Source organism: Amphiura filiformis, chromosome 13 (genome assembly GCF_039555335.1).
Source record: "Amphiura filiformis chromosome 13, Afil_fr2py, whole genome shotgun sequence".
NCBI classification, from domain to species: domain Eukaryota; kingdom Metazoa; phylum Echinodermata; class Ophiuroidea; order Amphilepidida; family Amphiuridae; genus Amphiura; species Amphiura filiformis.
The window spans coordinates 57,589,590-57,614,758 of NC_092640.1; the positions used below are offsets into that span (position 1 = coordinate 57,589,590).

The following is a 25,169-nucleotide window of genomic DNA, read 5'->3' on the forward strand; positions in this document are numbered from 1 at the left end:
GCATTTTAGAATAAAAATGAAGCACACTTGAATGCGACGGCAAAGTAACCAACACGCCCTCTTCAATTAGTCCAACCGAGAAGTTGTTAAACTACATTATTACCGGGTACTGAAGTTCAACCGGAATAAAAGAAATTGTTGCTCCATAAATTATAATCATTTTTCATAACAAAATATGATATGAAAACACAGGTGAGCAATGTATGAATATATGGAGAGGTTAAACAGGTTGTAAATTATCAATATTAAAGGCCTATTCAGTGATTTGCTCATCCGGACGATAGTAAAATCATCAAAATTCAGATTTTGGTACCTTTGTCATTGTCATAGATGTGCTGACATAGTGACATAGGCTGCTAGTGGTTCAGCCGAAAGCTGTGTATTTACGACAAAATAAAGGCATTTACATGAATCTGTAATTTCTGTACTCTCAGTACAGAAATTAGCTACATGTATTTGAATGGGGCTTCAACTTCTTCAATATTGCTGTTTGCTTTTTTGTTTTTGCAAAATTTTTCATTTCAAAAATACCAAATGACAATTTGAATGCCTTATCCTTCACTTTTAAAGCAATTTATAAACAATTTTAATTTTTTTACACTTTCGCTGGGATCACTGAATAGGCCTTTAATACTTTGTGACATTTATAATGAAAACATAATTAAAACAGTCAAAAACGTTATTTCGATAACTTCACAAAGAATTGTTTTAAATTTAATATATTTGAAAATTGGTGACGATTGAATGAATTGTCTACTTGTATTACAAACGGTCACCGAATACGAAAGTAACAGGAGTTGTACACACGTCACTTGACAGTACATGTAGATACATTGTAGATTTCTCGAATATTGTACCAAGTCATGAAGTCCACGACGGCAAGAGCAAACCAAATGAAAAGTCAGTAAAATTAGGATTTAGGTCATAGCAGCTGAATGCTATGCTGGGATCTTGTCTCGTATCATAATACATGGACATGGTAATTCATGAATTGGTATAAATATGTTGAATTTGTTTGAGTTTGATTGACATTCGACATTCAGAACTTGTCATTGACCCGACAGAATTATCGAAAAATTGACATAATGGCCATCAGGATCAGCATTGTAAATTACGAATAAACAATCATGACAATACCTGATGTAATGCAGCAGTGAGTTTATGGCTATTTAATACATGTATAAGCTTACCAATCATGTTACAGTACAATCGTTGTTCGGCGAATCGCCATATTCGTGCACTGACAACACATGTGAAAGAGCATATCGCAAGCGCACATGTCATGCACGTGTGCCGAATTTTGCTCAATTTTGAGACACTTTTCTCTACAATCCGTATCTTGCTCATTAACGGTTTTACAATCAAAAGTTGCCTAAAATACTAATGAAACAAATGCATGCATGTAATTTAGGCTCACAGGGATAAGACAAGAAATATTCTAATCAACTTAGCGTAAACAATCGTAAAATACCACTTACCAGTACAGTCAAGGACGCCGCTGCTGGGGATGATATTTTCCTAACCGGATTAGCAAGGTTAATCCCAGATATATATTAAGAAAGTTCCTATAACTAGGTTTATTTTAAAACAAACCCGGTTTAAAACAATCAATCTGACCTTTTAGAATCGATTAGAGAAGTAAACCCGCTTATGACGCGCGAAAATATATCGATCTTGATACCCACGAGGGCTCAGTTCGTCAATGCGAAGTTCGCATCGTAAAAACTTGACCTTTAACGGTCAAATCGCGAGTTGGACGTCGTACTATATACGACAAACAAGATTTTCTCTCTGAATTGGCCGTATTTTTACGTGTAAGAAAATCAATCGCATTATCGTGTTCACTCTGGCGTAAGTGGGCCCTATTTGACTCATAGAACGTTCGAAAGGATCCCCGCGACTGTCAAGGTAAAATGAATCAAGTATAAAAATCCATTAAAATGAGTACAAAAGAAGCATAGTATTAGTTATAGTGGTTCTTAAGATAGCTGTTGATATTTTGAGAAAATATCTCAAAATTTCGGACATTTAATGTTGACGTGTAAATGGCTAGCGCGTATAGCATAAAAGAATACGGTTTCTGTCACACTGAAATGCTCCTTCATCCCTCGACTTTACCTGTTGCCTAAAAACGCTAACATAAGGTTGAACTATGTAAATCTAAGTAATATAAATATATGTAATTGCAGGGATGGTTGCCACCCAGATGATTTCACAAAGTACACTAATGAAAATTGATAGTATGGGCTGGAACTCTCTGTGTATGTTCTATTCTAAGCCTCAAAACAGCTATTGTGCATTTCTTTTTATAGCCAGGGGAACGCCACACAGTGTCGACGTCCTATACGATAAATATAAATTTAATACTCCGTTGGTGAGCGACGGGCGAGTGGTATTTCACCGAACGCAAGAAAAGGAGTTCTATCTGATTGGCTAGCAATCGATCGCTTAGGTCGCTTAGTAGTCAACTACAAACTCAAAACTGAGCAATGTATTCAATTCGATTGAAATCGATATTCTATTATTGACGTAGATAAAGAGAGTGATAGTGTGTCAATAATGTACATTGTATTGCACCTGGATTCCTTTATATAATTATTTTCTCAAAGAGTTGAATATGATCACAATTTTTACCCAGGATTTCAAATTTTTTACCGCAAAATTGCAGTTAAACAAATCCACAGCAAAATACCGGTCCTCACTAATTGGTGTATTTAATTTCCAGTTAGTGTATTTAAGATAAAACCTGTGATTTACCTGACAACAAATACAATTTTCTTGCAATAGAAATATCATATGGGATACTGATATGGTAGGCCGCAACCGCCACAACGTGGAGCTGCTACGCGTAGCTGACTTTTTGCTCCGTGGAGCCAAATTGACCAATCATGATCATGTTAGAGTTTTTCATTACTCGGAGGTAAAACTGACCAATCAAGTACGACTTACTCATTACGTGAAGCGAATTTATTCATTAAGAATTTGCCAGACGAGCGTCACGTAGTTGCAAGATATCCTCGGTCACGAAAGTTATGATTCAAAAAGTAGTTTATGAAAAGTACGAACCGACTTATTATTAAGATGGACATGCACTCATAAGAAACTCATACAGTATTGTACATAACTATATAGCTAGGCAGAGTGGTGGTAAACCATGCACACAGTTCTGCGATCTGCAGTGAGCTAATTTGTATAACTTGCGCGGTGTGGCCTGCGGAATTCGACCTTCAGCAAATTGCAAACCAGTTCGGATTTACTTTATATACTAGTAGTAGGCCATACATAATGTAGTTACTGTCCGTTTTCCTATACACAATACTCAGTGCGCTCACCATTGACGCGTGACCTCTACAAATAGTGTATGTTAGAAGTATAGGCCATTGCCTAGTTGACGTCACTGTGTAAAAAATAACCGGCCAATATTTAAAGTATTCTCTGAAATTCTAGAAAATATAGTTTTGTAACATGTCGTAAATTTTTAGCTAATTTAGGTGTTTGGAAATATTGGTACTTTTGTGTTTTAGGAAGGATATGTAAACGACAGATAACACCAAAAAATATGAAGAAATTATTTGTAAACCGTGTTAAGTCATTAAGCTTCTCATTTTCAAGAACGCTGGTTAACAATAAGCAGACTATTGTCTCATTTCGTAAACAAAAGCCCACAGTATTGTTACCTTGCGTTCGCTTTATAATCGTTCACCCAACTGAAACTATAATACCAGCTCATTGCTCATTGCACAGGTAAAACAGACACAAGTGCAGTGTGTATTTAACCAGAGAAGATCTGATGTAACATAGTTGAGCTGTTTTCATTGAGTGTTATCTTGGTTTAATGGGGTTTAAGATCCTGTACAACTGGTCGTGGTTTATTTACAATCGATTCATTTAAAATCCCCATAGTAAACATTAATTTAAGAGTTTTCTCTCTCTGGAACGAGGATGCATCCACTGGCTCCGCGTAATGAAAAGATCTAACATGATTGGTCAATTTAGCTCCGCGAAGCGAAAAGTAAGCTACGCGTAGCAGCTCCACGTTGTGGCGGTTACGGGCAGCCATATACTGATCATGCGAAAATCGTAAAAACATAGCATAGAAACAGTGTGGCAGGCTCTCAAAATCTCAAATTGTATGCTTAGCCTGAGTCGCTCGGCCTATCTCGAACAAAGTCACCATGCGTAGCTGTTGAAAAACGTGAGGATTCATCGTACTATCACGGCAATTTTTGACACGAAGATATAGGGACGATGACGGTGTGCGCCACGCCGCCTGTATGGATTCACCGAAAATAAATCCCCACGATCGGTTTGGTTCTCTCAGGAAGCAGACATTAATATGACTGGTGTGGTAAGCTACTGGATATTTACACTTTATTCACACTTTATTTCCTAAACTCACTAGATACAACAATTTTGGTGGGCAGAAATGTAGAAAGTTTTAATCAAATCTTTTCCTTATGAAACCATTGTGCACTGGCACTGAAGCCTCCGAGGTACAAACACAGAGTGCACTACGAATCTGAACTGGCAGTATGCATGGAGAACATCAGAGGCGTACGTAGCTTTCTTTGTTAGGGGGGAAAATATATATTTCGGAAGCAAATTAAGGCGTGGGGTATGAGCGACCTTGAAGTACAGGTATCTGGAGAAGGGAAGCAACGAGTTACCCCAAATCACAGCGACAGGTAGTGACTTGGCCGCCGAGTGTTAATATATAGTTTTTTTCTATATATATTTATTTTGGAAGGTTCGTGTTTGTTATAAATTTTGGGGCGTTTTTCCAAAATTTGATATTTTTGGTGATATTTCAAAAAAGCGACATGCCAAAGACAAATCTTTTTGCACATACTTTGTTATTGCTAATACAACTCTTTTCAGCATACCTACGTTACAATTCGTTTTGGTGATTTAGTAATATTATAAATTTTGTGACTGCATTTTGGCGTTTTCGATGCGATTTTAGGCTTACCGTGATTTAACGTTGATATCTGGTTTTGCTCCTTTTATAATTTCACTTTGATCGTCGGCTTTTGTAAATAACAGAATGTAGATTGGCTCTGAATAAGTCTCGTAGTCCTCTTGGTGGGGTTTTTCCTGATATATTTTGTTTGTATTTGCATGTAACAACCCAAAACCGACCTCTGATTTCAGGGTTGAAGGCTGTTTTTGGAATGCCCGTGGACTCAAACAAGTGCACGAGTGGCGACTATGGTTTGACTTCCCGCATTGATGATTGCGTCTACGCCTAACAATATACATCTTTTTATATGTTGACTGTAGCTGGTATATCACTGGTATACAAAGAATTGGTTACATGTCAATGACCATTAACTTCAGGGATAGACCCTTCGATTATTTATGCGCCTTTCTATCATGCAGTATCTTTACTCGCAGACATGTGCCCGTGTCATGTGACAATATTGCGTAACGTTAAAGGTTAATACATTTCTTTGACTTCGAAGAGACTGTGTGATTCTATGGCCTAGGGATGAGATCGGAAGGTCGTGGGTTCGATTCCCATGCCGGCACATTCCCTTGCTTTTTTTTTCAAGTTGGGTTGTGTGCCGGTCGGGATTTGTGCTTATTTGTTGTCATGTTTAATTATAACACTTTGGGTTGGTTAAACTGTTCATTCTTTTTATTAAATATATTCAGTTTCCTCTTGTAGCGAGCAATCGTTCCCCATTGTGTTTATTTGTTCTTGTGCAGGATGCGTATCCCCATTACCTACTTTACTTATAATTATACTGGGGAAACGATTAAGCATCAATAATGATCTCCTGCACATGCGTACTTGCGTAATACTTGTGTGTGTGTATTGTATACCATGACTGCTATAACATTAGACCCAGCTTTAACTACCGTTTATCAGTGGGAGCTGTTAGCCTAATGGATAAGGCGTCCGTCTAGAGATCGGAAGGTCGTGGGTTCGATTCCCATGCCGGCACATTCCCTTGCTTTTTTTTCAAGTTGGGTTTTGTGCCGGTCGGGATTTGTGTTTATTTGTTGTCATGTTTAATTGTAACACTTTGGGTTGGTTAAACTGTTCATTCTTTCTTATATTGTATTATTGGTGGGATATAGCGTTTTCAGTACGACGGCAACTTCGTGACCTCTTTTTTTGATAGACATTTTTTACGGGTTGTTTTAGCGAAATAGCTCCAGAAATGGGAGACACTGGTCGTTTTTTGCTTAAATTACGTACCATAAGGCTGAGTTCACATAGAAGTATACGGTATACGGTATTCGCTATACGAAATACGCTCATTCGTTCAGGCTGAGTTCATATAGGAGTATACTATGTGAACTCAGCCTGATCGAATGAGCGTATTTCGTATACCGATAGCGAGTATGTCAGTTTACCCATTTTCTTCGTCTTATCAAATGCTTGTAACTTTACTTCTTGAAGTCACATTGCATTCAATGAGGTGTCATAATGTGCAGAATTAGATAGTGCATCTATTAAAAAAATGAATGTGCCCACATATGGTTTAGGTTTTTAAAATTTGGACGGTATACTCTGCACTAAAATCGAACATGCGCGATTCCCACTATACTATACTATACTATACTATACGCAGGTATACGGCCTTTTCGAATAGCTCTTATGTGACCCGGTACTATGAAATTACCTTGCTCGATTTAATCTATACGCGTGCACCTGCAAAACGTGCATCGTATACCCGAATAGTATACTTCTATGCGATCGTAGCCTTATGTGACCCGGTACTATGAAATTGCCTTGCTCGATTTAACTATATACGCGTGTACCTGCAAAACGTGCACCGTATACCCGAATAGTATACTTCTATGTGAACGCAGCCTAAGATACCAAACATTTGTGCAAAGAACAAAAAACGAGTAAAAGTTGAATTATATTGAAAAAAATAAATAAATAAATAAAACCGCTATGGTAGGGTTCGAACTTCCAACCTCCCGCACTACAGGCACGGGCTTAGCCACTAGACCATCACAACCAGGTAACCTATTCTCGCACCTTTTGCAATGTTATTTCTAATTCAGTGTCTCGTTCAACAATAATCTTTTATAAACTGTTTGTAAGTTCAGTCAAATGGCTTGAAATTACGTTTTATATTGACTTCGATATTTTGTAAGACAGGGCAGTATATTTTATATGAATAAATAAATATCACTGTAGTCAACTGGACGATCCTGACAATTATTTAAGAAATAAAGGGTAATGCATTATCCTTTACACCCAAATAATGTGTCCGAGGCAGTAAAAACGTAAATAATAGGTGAGGCGCAGCCGAACCCATTATTTAAACGTTTTTACTGCCGAGGACACATTATATGCGTGTAAAGGATAATGCTGCACCCTTTATTTCTATTCTATTACCAGAAAATAGTGCAATTTAAAGAGAAAATGTCATTTTTTGGCACAAATATTTTAAGTTGCTTACTTCAGGGTGGAGCGCGTAAGTGACAGCGTGTATCGCGGAAATATTACACACGTAACCAAGCGTAATGTAGTGCGTAGAATGTGTTACGGCGCTTAACCCATTATTGCAGAATAATGGGTTCTCACGTGACACGTTTTAACAAATCACAGTGCGCGATTTTGAATAATGTATCGTAAGAGTAATAGAATAATCGATATATGGACAAGGCCGGCTGCTAATTTTCCTGCTGACACTGGTCACTAATGGTCACGTACGATTGCGAGGCGAAGCCGTTTTGAAAGCAACTTTCCAACTAACGACTCGATTATTCCACCAATCATTTTCGCTGAAAATCTAATACAAGCTCAAGTTAGTTAATATCTATCATTACAGAAAAGCATACGACCGGCGTTGGCTCATAGTTGCAGATATAACCATTTTGGTGATCGTGACATGCATTTTTTCTCATTTTTTAGGCTACTTCGCGCACAATAAACATTCATTTTCTCCATAATAATTGGACTTTTACACGTTACTGTTTGCCTTATACTCATGTTTCATATCTTATCTATGGGCTCAATATGGAAATGAAGGGAGAAACGACTCGTGTATTCCATTTCTTTGATGTTTTCTGAAAAACCGTACTTGCCACCTGATTTTCAACATTGCGTTACGTAACAGCAGAGGTCACGCCGGTAAAAATTACCGGAAGTGAGCTAAGTTGCTGTCGTACTGTTTGTTTTAGACAGACTCTACACATGTTATGCTACATGTGATGTAAAATCATCGAGGTTCTAAAAAAATATTTTATTGGTACAATGTGCGCGGGTATTTTGGTGGGAAATGGACATCTTAACCTTTTTTCCATTGGCCTTCCAAATTTTCTTTAATTTTTTTGTCAGAGGGACACTTTTTTTTTTCATTTTTGCCAGAGAGTACTCTGCCGTACCTGTCCTATTTTAAGCTCCAACTCAAGACAAAAATTCTAGAAGTTGTCCATTCTCACCATATTGAGGAGCTACAAGTGTCGTAACTTAATACATCGAAAAACAAGATGCGTCTTAATAGGAAAGTATAATTTTCAAGTGGATCAATTAAAAAACATTAAGTCGTGAAGCCTCGAGTACACTTCAGTAACGTAAAATGGACTACGAATCGGTTTTAGATATATTTAAAATAACCAGTCAAGTGTATACATATGCAAAAGGTGTACCGTTATGTCAAAAAAAAAAATTTCAAAAATGCCGATGTTATGTTATACGCGCATAATATCAGAATGTTGAAGGCTGATTTATTGGTGTCGCTTTAGGAATTACATAAGGTGCAGTTTCTAAAATTTTGAAGAGACGTCGAGAGACCGGAACTACTACACATAGACCAAGGTCAGGTCGGCCCCGAAAGACAACCGCCAGGGAAGACCGATCTCTCCTCAGCCTTTGCCGCAATGGCCGCACGAAGCCTGGATCTCGGCTACAAACAGAATGACTGAGGTCCATAAACGCGCCTGTTACCAGGAAAATAGACTGGTTAGTGCAGGTTTTCGCACAAGACGACCAATAAGAAATCCAATACTTCTGAAAAGACATCGGCATGTGCGCTTACTTTGATCACAGAGACATAGGAACTTTACAGTAGGCCACTGGCGTAATGTGATCTTCACTGACGAGGCCCGGTTCCTCCTCTACAGACAAGGTGGCCGATTCAAGGTCTGAAGACAGGTTGGTCAAGCCCTACTTGAGGATTGTATCTTGCCTAGAGTCCAGGGAGATGGTGGTGGAATCACAGTATGGAGAGCATTTCACAGTAGTTCGCAATCACACCTATACATGCTAGAAGGACACATGAACCAGGACCAATACCTGCATGTTCTTGGTACAGCTATGCTTCCGTTTGCGAGAAGAGACTTCAGGAACAATTTTGTGATCCAAGATAACAGCACTACGGCGGACAGAGCCCTACCTGCGAATGAATTCCTTGAAAATGAGAATGTAGGACACCTGGACTGGTCACCTTTGAGCCCGGATATGAACCCTATAGAGAACTTATGGGCAGAAGTATCCCGCAGGTTAGGTAACATGGACAACCAACCAATCACCCTGCAGGAACTTAGATACGCCCTCAATGCTTGCTGGCGAGATATTCCACAAGGAACCTTGGAAAACCTGATCGAAGGAATGTCACGTCGCGTACATGACCTTGAGCTGGCAAGGGGTAGACACACCAGATATTGAATTGTGTTTTCTCAAGCAAGAGACTTATCTGAACAAGTCATAGTGAGAGTTTAAATTTTTGTCTAAACAATAAAGTTTGCTGATGTCTTTAATCTCATTTTGTGATACAAAGAGACCGCCAAAAAGTGTTGCGATTATGTGATCCTTCCATTGTAATGCGCTTCCTCAGGTAATTCTTTGTTTAATTGACAAACTATGTGATATAAACATCAAATGACATTTGTATCTTTCAATTAAATTCAACTGAGCACTACTCCAGAACAATAAACCTGTTCCTAATATGATTGAACACTGCATTTGATACAAAAACAAAAATATTCCAAACTTTTGTCCATGACTGTACAATGCATCTAAGAGTGCTGTGCTGCCAGGATATGAAATCAGTATTTGCACCCGAGTTGGAGTTCGACAAGGCTGTACGCTATCACCAACCATCTTTAACATAGTCCTTGAGTATATCATGATGGAAGCCCTTAAGGTTAGCAACTATTTTAAACTGTTGCGATTTGGTAGTTCACAGCATCTTGCGAATGGTAGTGAGCTTTGTCAAAAATTGCATTGGTCATTTCATAGCGAGTGTGTAGAAGAATTCAAATATCACAGATATACTTTTACAGGTCCTGTGGATCTTGAGTTGTGTTGTAAAGAGGGCTGAAACAACAACACTTTTGTAAACCGTACATAAATCATTCACAACAATAAATCAAGCAAGTTTTCAAAGTATATGATTTGTAGAATGAACTTTTTCAAAACATCAAAGTATTATTTTTCAATAACATATTGATTTAGAAAATGAAAATCGATATTTTTTGGCTGCTTCGACCAACAATACCCAGTCTACCCTTAATGGGTTAAAGGGAACAGTCAGTGTAGGAGGGCGAACTGTTACCAACTTTCAATTCGCTGATGATATTGACTTCTTGGCAGGACAACCTAAAAAAGTGACATCACAAGAAGGCTGGATGACGCTGTAAGGCAAGTTGGCAAGGAAATCAGTACTGAAAAGACCAAGATCTTGAAGATGTGGTCTGACCTAAATATAGAAGTTTACGTTGGTGGAAAAATCTTGAAACAGTAGTACAACCATCACAGATGGTGCCAAATCGGTACAAGAATTCAAAATTAGAATTGCTGTAGCGACATATCGAGTGTGATACGACCTCAAACCATTGATATATTTCGTGTTGCATGAACAGACAGGGGTAACGAATTTATTATTCAGTAGACATGGTTTTAAAATAAATAAATAAATAAATAAATAAATAAATAAATTCTATTCCGTTTCCAATATAATTATCACATTTTAACTAGCTTTTTCTTTGAAATTAAATGGAGTAGAAACATAATATTTGTTGTGCATAATACATGACACGTGGATACTAATAGTTAGACTAAATGATTAGCTAACTGATCTAAAAACAGTATAATTATATTATAATGATGTTGATTAAGCGTATTTTTTTATTTTAACAATATTACTTTTTGTAGTTTATTATAGATCATTTCGACTTTTATATTCCAGTGTCACGCACCGAACTACTCATAGTCACACCTGTCGTCCGTATATCTTTGTTACATTTACACCAAAATGACTTCCATAATGCCGTGCGGTAATATTGGCAGCTTAAGACATACCAATACGGATTAATGACAGAGTTCAGCAGTAAAAATAATCGCCCAATAACGAGAAAGTTAACTTTAACTTTGGTGTCCAGAATGTCTACGTCAAATAGGTCGTCAATAAGATCATCGAGGGAATAGATTCGGTATGGAAGCTGGCACATGAAGAAGATGATCCCGTTGATTACCAGAGTACGTGATACCTGGTTGCGTACAACATCAGATCTTTCGTGATTCTGATTGTCAGCCTGAAGCTCTCCTGTAAAGCGTTGGTGTAGCGTCTTTATTATTTGGTAAAACAAAACACTATTTAGGAGCAATGATATCACGAATAGCCCAATGTACCAGATTCCTTCATACGCACCGCCTATCTTGAATCCGTCCACAGAAAGACACGTATTGAAGGTTTTTGGCATGTATTGGTATTCAAGGGTGTTCGGCCACAATAGACAAAACGTTTTAAAGTTTACAAATCTTGGTACGATACTTGCAGTAACTGCTGCAGATGAGAGCCAAACAAAAGCAAGATATTTCAAGTTGCGTCTTTTACCCTTCATCAGGATATGCCTCAACGGATGACAAACCGCCAAATAGCGTTCAATGGTTATCAGTGTTGTAAACTCCACAGACGCGATATACCAGAGTCGTGTAGAAACTGCCCAAACAGCACAACCAAGCCTTGAATTCACTGGATAAGCCCGATTAACCGTATCCTTGCTGTGATTTGCTATAGCCCAACCGCTATAAAACGCAAGAAATGAAATGTCGCAAATGGCGAGATTGACAAGGTAAACGTTGACGCTGGTGTGTAATTTGTTCACGCGAAACACCGTCCAAAGAAATGCAAAGTTTCCAATTAAACCAAATGCAGAGACTACTGGAAATAAAATGCCCTGAATCACAGTGTCTGCGTGGCTGTATTGCCATCTGGTTGCCCAATAAGTATTCGTCAAGTCAACGGTGTTGTCAATTGTACACAAATTGTCAGCAGATGCCTCGGTAGAGTTCATCTTCAGTAAATATCTTGAAAAGTATGTTAAATGAAAAGATTAGGCACGCTTTGAACAACTCTTATAACTCAACGTCTGTACCTATTTTGTATTAATTCACTGATAATTATGATTAGTAAGCCTTTGTGTATAGTAGGGAAAGTACAAAGGTTGTGTAGGCATACAGCTTAGCAAAATGTTGGTAGCTGAAATATCACGCGTATAAAGATTACTAGTATTTCTGCATTGCATCAAGGATGTGAGAGCAGCAGGATTCTGATCATATGCTGATGATTTCTTACGATAGTCGCTAAATAAATAATTCTAGAGCAAATATTTCCGTACATGGCAAATGACTTCAATTAATTAATGTCATAAAATTTAACTTCCCTGTTAATCAAATTTGAAAGGTACTAAAATACCACCAGGCGACGTAATGTTTTTAATGACAACTGAGCCTTTTATCGAAATTAAATTTCTTTGTGCTTGCTAGCTACGACAAATGACAATTTAATATCAAACGAAAATTAATATTCTATGATGACCGCGTTATCGTTCACATTTTTATTACAGTTTTCAGACTGTTGACACAGTTCCGTTATTACACGAGAATGAAAACTACGTGAGTTATTTTAGTGAAAAAAAAGAAACAATAATTTGTGATGGTTGAAATAAAACTACTGAGATGAACGAATAATATGAACCCATTTGGATTTCGCTCAAATCATTCGGCATATATGATAGACTATGCCATAGTCCATTTTTGATTTCGCATTCAGTTGAACTCGAAATTATACAGATGTTTATAAAACAGGTTTATTGTAATTAGTGACAGTAATTTCTTCCTCCATTCTTACGTCAGACTCAGAAATTTATATCTTTTCTATTACTACCTCAAGAAATAAAACAATGAAATGGACAACAAAACACAAGGAATCTCATTGTCAACAATAATTATTTGTAAAGTACTCTGAGCAGAGTGCATTAGTGTATTAGTAAAGATAATCACATGATACCGTAGAGTTATTGCCTTTAGCTCGAGAGCTAAATACAACAACTCCACGGTCAACTGCGATTATCTTGACGAATACGCTTCTGCGAAGTAATTATCCTGCATAAACCTTTCGAGTGCATTTGATATAATAAAACAATGGGAATAATGATAATTACTTTTTTTATAATAGCTCCAAACAGAACAAAACACGTAATTTACGACGCACATTCTGCGCCTAAAAAAACCAATACCATAATTTTAACACCACAGAATTTACACTCCTACTTTTTTGATGGTATATATATCGAACATCGAAAAGATAAGTTAGAAAGGGGCTGTGCAATAATTATGAGCCCTGGGGAGGGTAAAAAAGAAATTGGGGGGAGAAATTTTTGGCGAGCCGAAAGGGGGAGCAAGCAATTTTTGGCAAGCTGAGAGGGGGGGGCCCGGGGAGGGGGGGCAAGTGATTTTGGCACACATTCTTGGGGCGCCTTTTAAATAAAACGCTCTAAAAAGGCGTAGGAAAACCATACAGAAACGCTTTAATATGCAGATTTTCCTGCTCGCTGCGCTCGCAACATGTATATAGACCATTTAAGGTTTGCAAGTTGGGATCCCAAAAAGTTGGCATATGCGAGGGGCAAAGAATTTTTGGCGGGTCGAGAGGGGGGGGGGGCAAGCGATTTTTGGCGAGCCGTTTGGAAAGTTTACCCCCGGGGGCTCATAATTATTGCACAGCCCCTAAGTGAAAGTAGTATTTCTAGTATTTGACTTACTTCTCTCCTCTCCCAGTCTCCCATGCAAGTATTATCTAAAATATATTGTTAAGCGTTCAGGTTTCAGATAATGCATTGTTTAGCGTGCAGAGTTTATATAATATGGACATTGAAGAGTATAGTTCGTAAAATAGAGAAGAATACATAACGGTGAATAGAAAAGGGCCCTAAAAGTTTATTGATCGTGAAACCCCTGGTAAAAATCACTCGGTGAGCTAGCAAACAGAGGGAGTATGGTGACTGAAAAGATCAGATGCGGATCTGTCAAATTATAAATCAGAATATTATGTAAAATATAATAGCCAGAGAGTATGCACAATGGGCAAGTGGACTACGGAGAGTATGCACAATGGGCAAGTGGACTACGGAGAGTATGCACAATGGGCAAGTGGACTACGGAGAAGCGCTAACCTAGTTTTGCTTTTATTGTACAGCGTTTGTTGGTTACCAAATAAGACACGTTTGCACACTATTGTTGTCACCATCAGTGCGTGGTGAATCGTACATTATTTAATCACATTATTTTCATTGCCATTTTAATAAAATTTATAACTTCAAATGTATATTGGTGACATAAAACATATTAAACATTATTTTACTCGGCTTAAAACTCTTTGTACCGATATGTACCAACATCATAAAACATTACACTCTTAAAAAATGTTCCAAGTAGAACCATTTTAGACAGAAAAAGGTTCTGCAAAGGTCAGAATTTCTTGCAATTTCCTTGAACCCCAACACTGGGCCTCGTAATCGCCAACTGAGATTCCTGGGGCACATTCTTCGTCTTCCAGAGGTCTACTAGAAGATAATGCTCTCTACAAACCAACTCATGTCAAATGTGTACTGCGACGTTGATGCACCTCTTATCTAACCTACAGCCCACGTGTTCTAGGGTATGATGAAGGCATTTACGCAGAACACATTCTTGCTCAGTGATTGGTTAAAAGCGGTTAGGGGCTGTGCAATAATTATACCATGTTGATCACTCGCACCTGTAAGATTAGTATCTTTGAAAAGAGCGGTATTGTATTCAATCTATGATTGTAGACATACACAGGTGATGAGTGCAACCTGCTTGTAGTGCAGGGCGATATATTCAAAAATTGTTTTAACCTATTGCTATGGTATTTATCCTGTTACATCATCACTTTTACGGCGCGGCGGATTCGCCGTAGAAGTAGCAATCATAGATTGAATACATTACCGCTCTTTTAGTGGATACTAATCGTACAGGTGTGAACATAAATGTTAATAAGAGTTACATCGTACGTCTAGTAGCTTCTAGTGCGGGGCAATACACCTATCGCTATGTAATGGTAATTAATCCTGTTACAGCACTACTTCTACAGCGAATAGAAATTGCTGAGTCCATGTACGTTTCACTCGCACCTGTACGACTAGTGTCTTTGAAAAGAGTGGTATTGTATTCAATCTATGATTATGACCGTTGCTAGGTCAACTGACTCACGCTTTTTTGTTACGAACCACTGATCGAAAATAATGATCACAACACAAAGCCTATGGCATATCATAATTCAGAACAGGTGTATGAGCCCAGGCATGACAGGAAGTGCAGTCGACTTATATTGCGGTGCAATACATTTAAAAATTGTTTTGACCCATCGCTATGGTAATTAATCCTGTTGCATCACTACTTTTACGGCGAATTGAATTAAATGTTGTCATTTATACATCGCCTGTCACATGTATCAAAGCACTTTACATTTATTCCGCTGTCGTTAGAATATGTCAGCTGCCATACAATGCCCAAGGCATGCTCATACCTTCGGGCGGCGCTCAATGGATAATAGTTATAACAGTTCCCCATTTTCACCCCTGGGTAGAGAGAGGCAAGTGAGGTAAAGCGCCAAGAACACAACACGATGGCACCGCTGGGGCTCGAACTCGCAATCCACCGATTACAAGGCAGACCAGCGTTCATGGAAAGGATTCAAAATAAACAAATCCCTTATATTTCAAGGACGAATCATTTTTCAAATTAATAAAGTAGGTCTATATGAAAGCTATCTTATGATTCAATTGCATACAACATTCAATCCGGTTTGGGTCAAGAATTAAAATAATTAAAAAATTAAATTTCCACGTTACAGGTCTTCATAGACCATTATTCAAATACCTAGTTTTTAACCGTAGACATGCAATGGCATTTGACATACTCGAGGGTAGAGAGCCAGAAAACTACAATCACCTGCTCCTACAAAATTATTATAAAGTCACCAGGGCACTATAGAAGATAACGTCCATTAATCATGACAAAATTTAATAGAAAACAAAAGACGATGCTCATTTTGTGAGAGCTGTCGTAGTGAGTTAAGTACAGCTTTCTGGTTCTGAACCCTAGCAATGTCAAATGCCATTGAAATACCACTGATATGTTTTCAACAATGTCAATTCATATATCACACCATTTCCAACCCAATAATCTTATTCATTCCCATAGTGCCGCAGTTGTCCTAACATTATACGTAATTTAAGAAAGCGATGGGCTCGAAATTCGCAAGCCGCTATTACTATAACATTATATACATGTGTCTCTCATAATTACACTAACGTGTTGCAATAACACAGCTTACTTATTTAATACTGGCCATTTGGTAATATAAACTATAAGATTGTGTCAAATATATATTTTTTCTATTTGTAATAAAACGCGACATGCAACATATCTTGGCCCGCCAAGTTTAATTAACAAACATGCAACATTGCGAAGTCAAATTTAAAATTGTTAATTGAACCAATAAACGCGGGAAACAAAAAGTCCTATACATAATGTTATGTCATTGATATAATTTTCATTTATCATTAATCAGTCACACTATTAAAGCATGGCCATCCTAAATTTCGAAAGCAATCTAATAAAGACAAAATAAACTTTAACATCAGCTATCTGAATATTTGCAATGTTATTATTATTATTATTAGTGTTATTATTATTATTATTATTATTATTATTATTATTATTATTATTATTATTATTATTATTATTATTATTATTAAGAACAGAGCTTTTGCTTACAACACATAAAGTAGCTCACCTGGAATTTCGGTTCTTTAGACTAGACTTCTTCAGCAGAATGATCCAGTTCGCTCACCGATTTGACGACTCCTGACTTGTGACGTCAGAACTAATTCAAAGAAGGTCGGTTAGCCCGAATGTGAATGGCCTCTTTAAGTACCGTATTCTCTGTCGTGTCGAGGATCTGCACTTTCTCTAGGTCCATGTGATGTCTTGGAGACGTACTCTATGTGTATATGCTGAGATACATCGGCCGAGGCTCGGACGGGTTTGAGCTAGGTCGCCTATGCTAAAGCAACGGTCTCTCCTATGCATAATTCTGAGCAGGGGTCCGGTGGGCTGACTGTCTATTATTCAGTTCTGACGTCACAAGTCAAGAGTCGTCAAATCGACCAACGAACTGGGTCATTCTGCTGAAGAAGGTTGTAGGCTTAACAACCGAAAGATTCGGGTTTTATTTGATTTCCAACATGCTAGTACGTCATTGATTGTTTATTACAATTTAAAAAACAACATGAAGGAACAACGAAGAAAGGTGGCATAACGCATTGTAAGTCGTACACTGGTTTATATTTCCTGACTACCAGTAATTGCCTATTTGAACATATTTTAACACAGAAAAAAATTCACTTTTCTGTTTTTTGTTTTTGTTTTTCATTTGTATCCGTTGGATTTTTTCACGGAAGTTTTCTGTTTGAAAATGGAAAAACATTGCTTTTTTTTTAATACGGCGTCCGTAAAAAACGGACTTTTTTTGACAATACACACTTCAAAAATCTAACCCTCATAACAGTTACAACGGGTAAGAAATTTGGAGATAATGCTGCATGTACCAATCTAGTCATTATTCACAATATTCTTTTTGTACAACAATAATTCGCTGATACATTGTGCGCATCTAGAGCCTACACTTGATATAAGAAAATGACCACGTATGCTAGTAGCGTCTCGTTTGCCAAACCTTGTATTTCCACAACATGCGGGAAATTACAGATAACAGGCAATAACGCCTTTTTATCCCTAACATTGCCATATTTTCACAGTAAAGGGTAGGGGAAATTATATGAAGTAGTACATTACTACTGCAAAGTTGATACCTGCTATTGCTTCCACGCATTATGACAACGCAACAACAAGCGCATATAAATTTGAGCCTTTTCTTACCCTCATATATTTTGCCTGTTTCATATTTGACATACTGTTTAAATCCACAATAGTGTTGTCAGGAAGGATAGGCCTATCATGATATTTCGTTCTGATTTGATAAATATATGAATTTCATATGTTAGTCTTGGAACATTTCATGGTAATCACGGTACAGTCTGTCCACTTAGAAGTACAAACCAAATATGTGGCATCGGGGGTCGATGCTTTGCGTCACACGCGAGCGCGACGCGCCGCGTAAAGAGCGTGGTGTACAAATCGCGCAACAGTTGGCGCGCCAAAGAAGCATTGCGCTGAAATAATTATTCTCATACCTCCAGTTTCCGAGGTCTATTTACTTTGTACTTCTATGTGGACAGACTATAGTATATCGCTTGAACATGAATTCAACAGTTTTGGTCCTATGAATCAAAATCGTTGTCACATATGCCATTTCGAAGAAAATAAATATATCATGGGTTAGTCAGGGCCAATATCCATAAAATACGTTTAATCTTAAGGTATAAAGAGTTCTTCGACGTACTCAGTATTCATTATTAAAGCCATGTTGTAATATTTCCATAACAATAGATTGGTATTTCCTTTCCAAAAAATGTTAGCTTTTACTGTCACATATCTAGTAGATATTATCTACCCTTTTAATTTTGAGCCGAACAATTCAGGTAAAGCAAAGAAAATTGGAATTTACTACCAGCGCGGATGCGTGTCACTCCTTAGGTCGTGCTACGGTACGGTCCTTTGATGCGTATAATGATCGTCCAGCACGCCATGTACGTACTGTGTTATACGCGTTCGGCTAATATGTAAATTAAATGACGGTTCGTGAGTGCGTTTTATTAAAATATCTCGGATTTTGACAAAACCAAACCATCTACAGTCTTGATTTTTGCAGGGTATGATAGTTTAATAAAGTACATGGTACTGGTAAAAAAAACCCAGAAAATATTGATGGTGTACTCCTCAGCAAATGTTACAAGATGGCTTTAAACATGAACAATAGTACAAACTCATGTTAAGTCTCAGTGTAATAACTGTATTTATGAATGTACGTCCTGAAGATTTTGATTATTTCAAAAATTATTGTAAATATTACTTCAAAAATCTTCAAACATGACGATTCTCCATTGTCTCATAGCACATCTTCATTTTAACCTCTAAGATTGTCACACATACTCACTGCATGTGCAAGCATGTGGTATGTCTTGTGTAAGAGATTGAGATTTACCTTAATAATTTGTCAAAATCTGTGCCGAAAAATGAGAAACACTTGTACTTTTCTTTCCATTTTGATATTGTATAAATAAGCTGTTTTTGCCCGTAATTAGTGACATTTCTTGTCCGCCATTTTATACCTGTGACCTATTAGAGGTTAAGATCAAGATGCATTATGGTCCCTTGGCACAGGGAGAATTGCTTATAAATCTACCTCTAATACAGCTGATAATCATTTTGTCAAAAGTATGCATAAATGTTTGACAATGTCTGTGATGAATTTACTAAATACAAATATTGATGACATACTAGTAATCTTCATCAAATAGCATGTTGCTTATATAATCAATACACATTACGATAAAAACACCATTTTAAAAATCAAGTGTTTAATTAGTAAGACAATTATAATCAATTTAGTTCCGACATCATTGGTCCGCTTTATTGATTATTCTCTGTTCATCACATGATTGATTGACAATAACAGATTCCAAACTTTCAAATCTGACATACCGTAATTCCTAAGATATAAGGCGCATGCACGTCACTCTAAGCAGGGACAATCATTAGCCGCGGCTTATATCGTGGACGACACGGTATTAAGCAGGATACTTTGTCATATCTATACCACCCCGTCATAACTATAAATTACAGGAGGGATCTTTGTTTATTACGTAAATGCGTTATCCAGAAGTGGAAGAATTTTTAAAATCGCAAACATTGGCTCCTATTATGTATAAACGCGAGTATACGGCCGTACAATGGGCGTCAAAAGTGCTGAGCTTTGATGTTATGGCCTTAAGAAAACCAAAAAAAAACGCAAATTAGTAGGCCAGTATTTACAAATCTGACAAATCAAATGAACAATATACAACTAATTGGGCATTCGAATAACTTGCTGTCATATGATTGGGTGGTAAAAAAAACACGTCATGTGACGAACACAGTATAATCACAGTATTTAAAACGTAATGCACAAACTTTGTCGGAATACGTCATGCATTCGTTCACATCTTTTAATACTTAACAACAGTAAAAGACACATTATGTTAAACACCACAAGAAAAATATATAATCCACTAAGTGGACGTAGAGTTATGAAATTCACAATACAGGATATACACAATACATGTAGCTTTTTCACTTATGCAGATTCGCTTGCGTCGCGAGTATTTAAAAAGCCTTTGATATTTTGTAATTCGCACCTTCAAACAATAGAACCAGTATGATGTGTGATAATGCAAACGATGTGGTGACCAAATGATACTTGGCATGGTGAATATTAAACAGCACATGTACCATGACAGGTGTGAATGGTGGAAATGTGTACATTGTATTATGTTTGGTAAGATTAACCAATTGTTTTCTTTCCGAGCTCACAGATGACATGTTGTAAAACACATTGTAGCGTACGTATTATCGCAGAAACGCAGAAGATATGATATAGTTAGAAATTAATGAAGGCTAATAACATTGCTCACTACGAAGAAGCCATGTACATTATAATGTTATATTTCTAGGTTCCAGACCAAGTGCCTTTAGTGGTAATACGCTAATCTGTATGGCCCCATTATTACTGGCCCAACCTTGGTACTATTACTTTAACTTCTCAGATGATCACAGCATTTCTTTAAGCTGACCAGTTGGAAGTGCAGTATTGAAACTGCTCAGTTTAGTCCAAGTGCAGTTTTGAAACTGTCAAATTTCCAGTTGAAGTGCAGTATTATACTGTTTATATTTCTTCCCGATCAAGTGCAGTATTGTCCAGAACTGTCCAAGCTAACGTCAAGTTCAGCTGTCCAGATTATTTGTAGTTGCAGTGCAGTATTGAAAACTGTCCAACTTAGCATGCAGTATTAGCTTGTTTTGCAGTATTGAAAACTGTCCAGTCAGCAGTGCTTAGTCACAGACGCAGAAAAGCAATTAAAACATTGAGCCTTTGGCTCAGAAAGCACGTGATATATAATAAATTACAATATTTACATATGTTTATTTGGCGTGTTATTACGGATCCGGATAAAAGAATCGTTGCACTTTGTTCGAAGTAATTTTATAAATGATTGTGGTAATAGCGATTCTGGTGTATCGTAGGTATAATACATTTCTGGTTTGGATATGACTTCTAGTAATGCCTTTAACACGGCTTTATCCTGTAAAGAAAAACAACAACCATAATTCATTACATTAGGCATTTTTAAAGCGCAGTAATTTATAGAGCACTGCTAAGAGATTGGGGTTTAATATAGCACAAGTTGTTTTGGAACTTATTAAAAATTACAATGTAGCCATCTTGTCTACAATGTAGAGAATACAAGGTTTAAACTGATTGTATTTCATATAGCGCAAAAATCAACATCTAGTCAAGTTTAAACTAGAATTACATCTAATTCCCAATACAATGTATAAGTATTTTTACTCATACTTATTAGCTCTTATTGTCAGGGAAAAGTGACAAAAGATCCAAGTCCATACAAGCTGATTGAAAAAGAAGTAAACACTTTCTCACTCACTCACTTCTTTTTGAATCACCTTGTATAGTCTAAATAAGCCATCCTGTATCAGCTGTAGATTGTTGCACGAATGAAAATTAAATTAAACAACATGAGCCTTTCATAGAATCAATGGGTCTGAAAATTAAAATGAAATACTTACCTTCAAAATTTCTTGATGATGATTCGATTCATATAATCTTCCATCTGCTACGATGTCTTTGATTAAGTACTCATAATTTTCTGTAATGAGCAAAAATACAAAATGAAACAGGTTTAAGAAATAACTTAAACATTTCATAAAGCATACATACAACTTCATACGAGGGTCAACCGATGAATGTATATTGTTGATATAATGCAAACCCTGTAAGTTGTAACTATTAAGACACACGTTGTAAAATACATAGCATTCGATACTGCTTGAGAAACCCCGGCCAATTTATTCTATATGGCAAAGGCGGCTAAGTAAAGTTCCATTAACCACGCCTAAAAAGTTACATTGTTTAGTGAAGTTTTCCATTATTACCGATGGATAAATCTGTTATAATTTCGCCTACACTTGTCGATTCAATAGTGTAAATTAATCATACCTGAATAAGTTTTTAAAAGAATCCTACGGACAACCCTAGTTTGGGTGTTATATGCACCACATAAACTGGATTAACCACTTTACCTGTGGTGTTTTAGTATCGAGCATACCCAAATTGGCACATTTCCTTCACTTAACAGAAACAATCATTGATGATACTTACATATCTCACTATGATTAAGGCATATCCCCATGGCTTTGTTATTAGCTTTTATTCTTTTAGATATGCAAATTTACCTTGGAAAAATTATAGTTCAGGTTATAAGAAGTGATGAGGCTTGTGGACCAACTCTATGCGTTGTGCCTGTGCGTAGCACACAAGTAATCACTGCGTTTTTTAAAGCACGGCGGTATTTGCTTTGTTATAATGTTATTCACTGGACATACTGCATCTATACTTGTGAATGCTGTGACATAAAGTAGTTCTTACCATCATAGGTTGCATAATGTATTTGAAAACCAGTATGACTGTTGGCCCCGTTGGACTGGAATTGGATCCATAACTTTTTGGTCTGTGCTACAAAGGCTATAGGACGAGTTACGTTTTCACATGTCTCGAATGTGGTAACGGAATAAGGTGAAGCTGAAAAGAAAAGAAAATGTTTTATTTTTAAGTTTAACATCAGAGCCCAATTTTACCCAAATCGTATGTCTGACTTTAATAGTCATGCTATGATTCTTAATTCTTAACGACATTTACCATTGTCAATTAATACTTACGAGATCTTCTCATGACCAGCGAATCCCCGCAACCATCTTCTTTAGGAAGGAATATCTGTGACACGACTACAATGACCCGACGGCCTTTTGGCGGTGAGATCTGCCAGATACATTCGCTATTGGCCGGGTACTCTCCGGGCCAGTTTGGGCTTTCGATGTACCCCATATCATCCCCGATTACTCCCCGGCAGGTTTGATCTAAACAAATGGACAAGAATGCACCACATTAATTGGACACCAAATATTCCAATAATCCACTAATCTCAGAAGAACAGTATGTGCAAAACAAATACGAATGCGTGAGGTATGCAAACTGTAGTGAAACATTTCAAGAAATCAACCTTGTGCGTCTCATGCGCAAAACAGGTTCCTTCAAGAACTCTACTTCCTGTTAGCGCATGGTAAATCTTGAGCTCATTTTAATCCATTCTAGTAGTCTAGTCTAGTCGAAAAGAACCGATATTCAACAATCATGACAATTATAGAGGCCTTATGGAACTCCCAGATACCTGATTGATGTTTGAATCTGTGGAACATATTGACAATGAGGTAAAATTCGTATGTTTCAAGAACAAAACGGTCAATTTTCAAAATTCAAAAGTATGAAAGCCTTTTTTACCATGTTTACTATGCATACTATGCAATTGCATGTTGTATTCGGTCATGTTTATTATAATTAGGGCTTCAAAATTGAACGTTAAAAATCCCAGTATAAAACTGTACATACCTTTGCATTGTTCACTATCATAAGCACCATCTGAATCTGTCGTTGTGTTACCAGGGCAACGTATGCAATAATTCATATAAGGTGAAGATTGCATGTAGTATTCGGTCATGTTTATTATAATTAGGGCTTCAAAATTGAACGGTAAAAATCCCAGTATGAAACTGTACATACCTTTGCATTGTTCACTATCATAAGCACCATCTGAATCTGTCGTTGTGTTACCAGGGCAACGTATGCAATAATTCATATAAGGTGAAGATTGATACGCTCCTTTTTTACAAGGCTCACATTGGTGAGTCTTTATATTATAAAAGTGGCCGCGTAAACACAGTTCTGGTTGAGAAAATGATATAAAAATATAGCTAAAATTTATACAAAAAAGTGATCACATTACGATATATTTTCTTCTTCTTTTCATGCGTATATACAGCTTACACCAAAGTGTAGTAATGGGTTGTACCTACGCGGAAAGTGGTATTATAGATTCTTCATCTATCCTTCAAACAATCACTGAGCACCTGATTTATCGGTGCCATGTCTTATCAAAAACTACGGTGTTTAATTAATTGTAAAATGTACTTTTGGTCTATAATATTGCCTCAAATGTTACATGTGTTTGAATTACAACATGTCAGGATGTCTTGCAAAGCTGAAGTGTTTCGAAATAATGAAACAATTAATGAAACCCAGGTAGTTTAAGAAACTTTCGTGGAAAATCAATCAAAACTTGACGTTTTCTAGAACTTTTAATTTATATTTTGGGGGTTCAGATATCGAAATCGAATAGCACGAATGTAATTCTAGAACGTTTAACGTTGCATGTCTTCAATTTGGCAGACAAATCGGTGAGAAGTAAAACCATGAAATCATTGGCCAAAAAATAGCGAGTACCAAAAGCGATGGCTCAAATCATACATACCCAGTGAGAATCTGATTAAAGCCATAAAAAATAGTCATGGGAATTTAATAATATATAACACTATAACTTTCATGTTTCCAATAATTATTTCTAGGCCAAATTTGATACTTAGGTCATATTTTGATAAAAGAGTCGTACCCTTAATGACTTTTCAGTTTGCACTTTACTGTTGATCATCTCCTTATCAGTCACAAAAAAATCTTAATGGCAGCAACATGCAATAACAGTGCAATAAAACTTCGAACTGTAAGCCTACATTTATTAAACTCTATTTTTTTCATCAGGTTGGATTT

General features: G+C 37.0%; 1 protein-coding gene across 1 annotated transcript in view; it reads right to left on the bottom strand.

Annotated features, from left to right (window-relative positions):
* Nucleotides 1–14,485: 14,485 nt before the first annotated feature.
* LOC140168565 (signal peptide, CUB and EGF-like domain-containing protein 2) overlaps nt 14,486–25,169 on the bottom strand; it is an 84,706-nt gene continuing 74,022 nt past the window's right edge. Inside the window, 6 exon segments of the mRNA XM_072191965.1 lie at nt 14,486–21,468; nt 21,471–21,579; nt 22,082–22,161; nt 22,941–23,093; nt 23,231–23,428; nt 24,129–24,290. Coding sequence (XP_072048066.1) covers nt 21,434–21,468; nt 21,471–21,579; nt 22,082–22,161; nt 22,941–23,093; nt 23,231–23,428; nt 24,129–24,290 — 737 coding nt within the window. The 3' untranslated portion in view covers nt 14,486–21,433.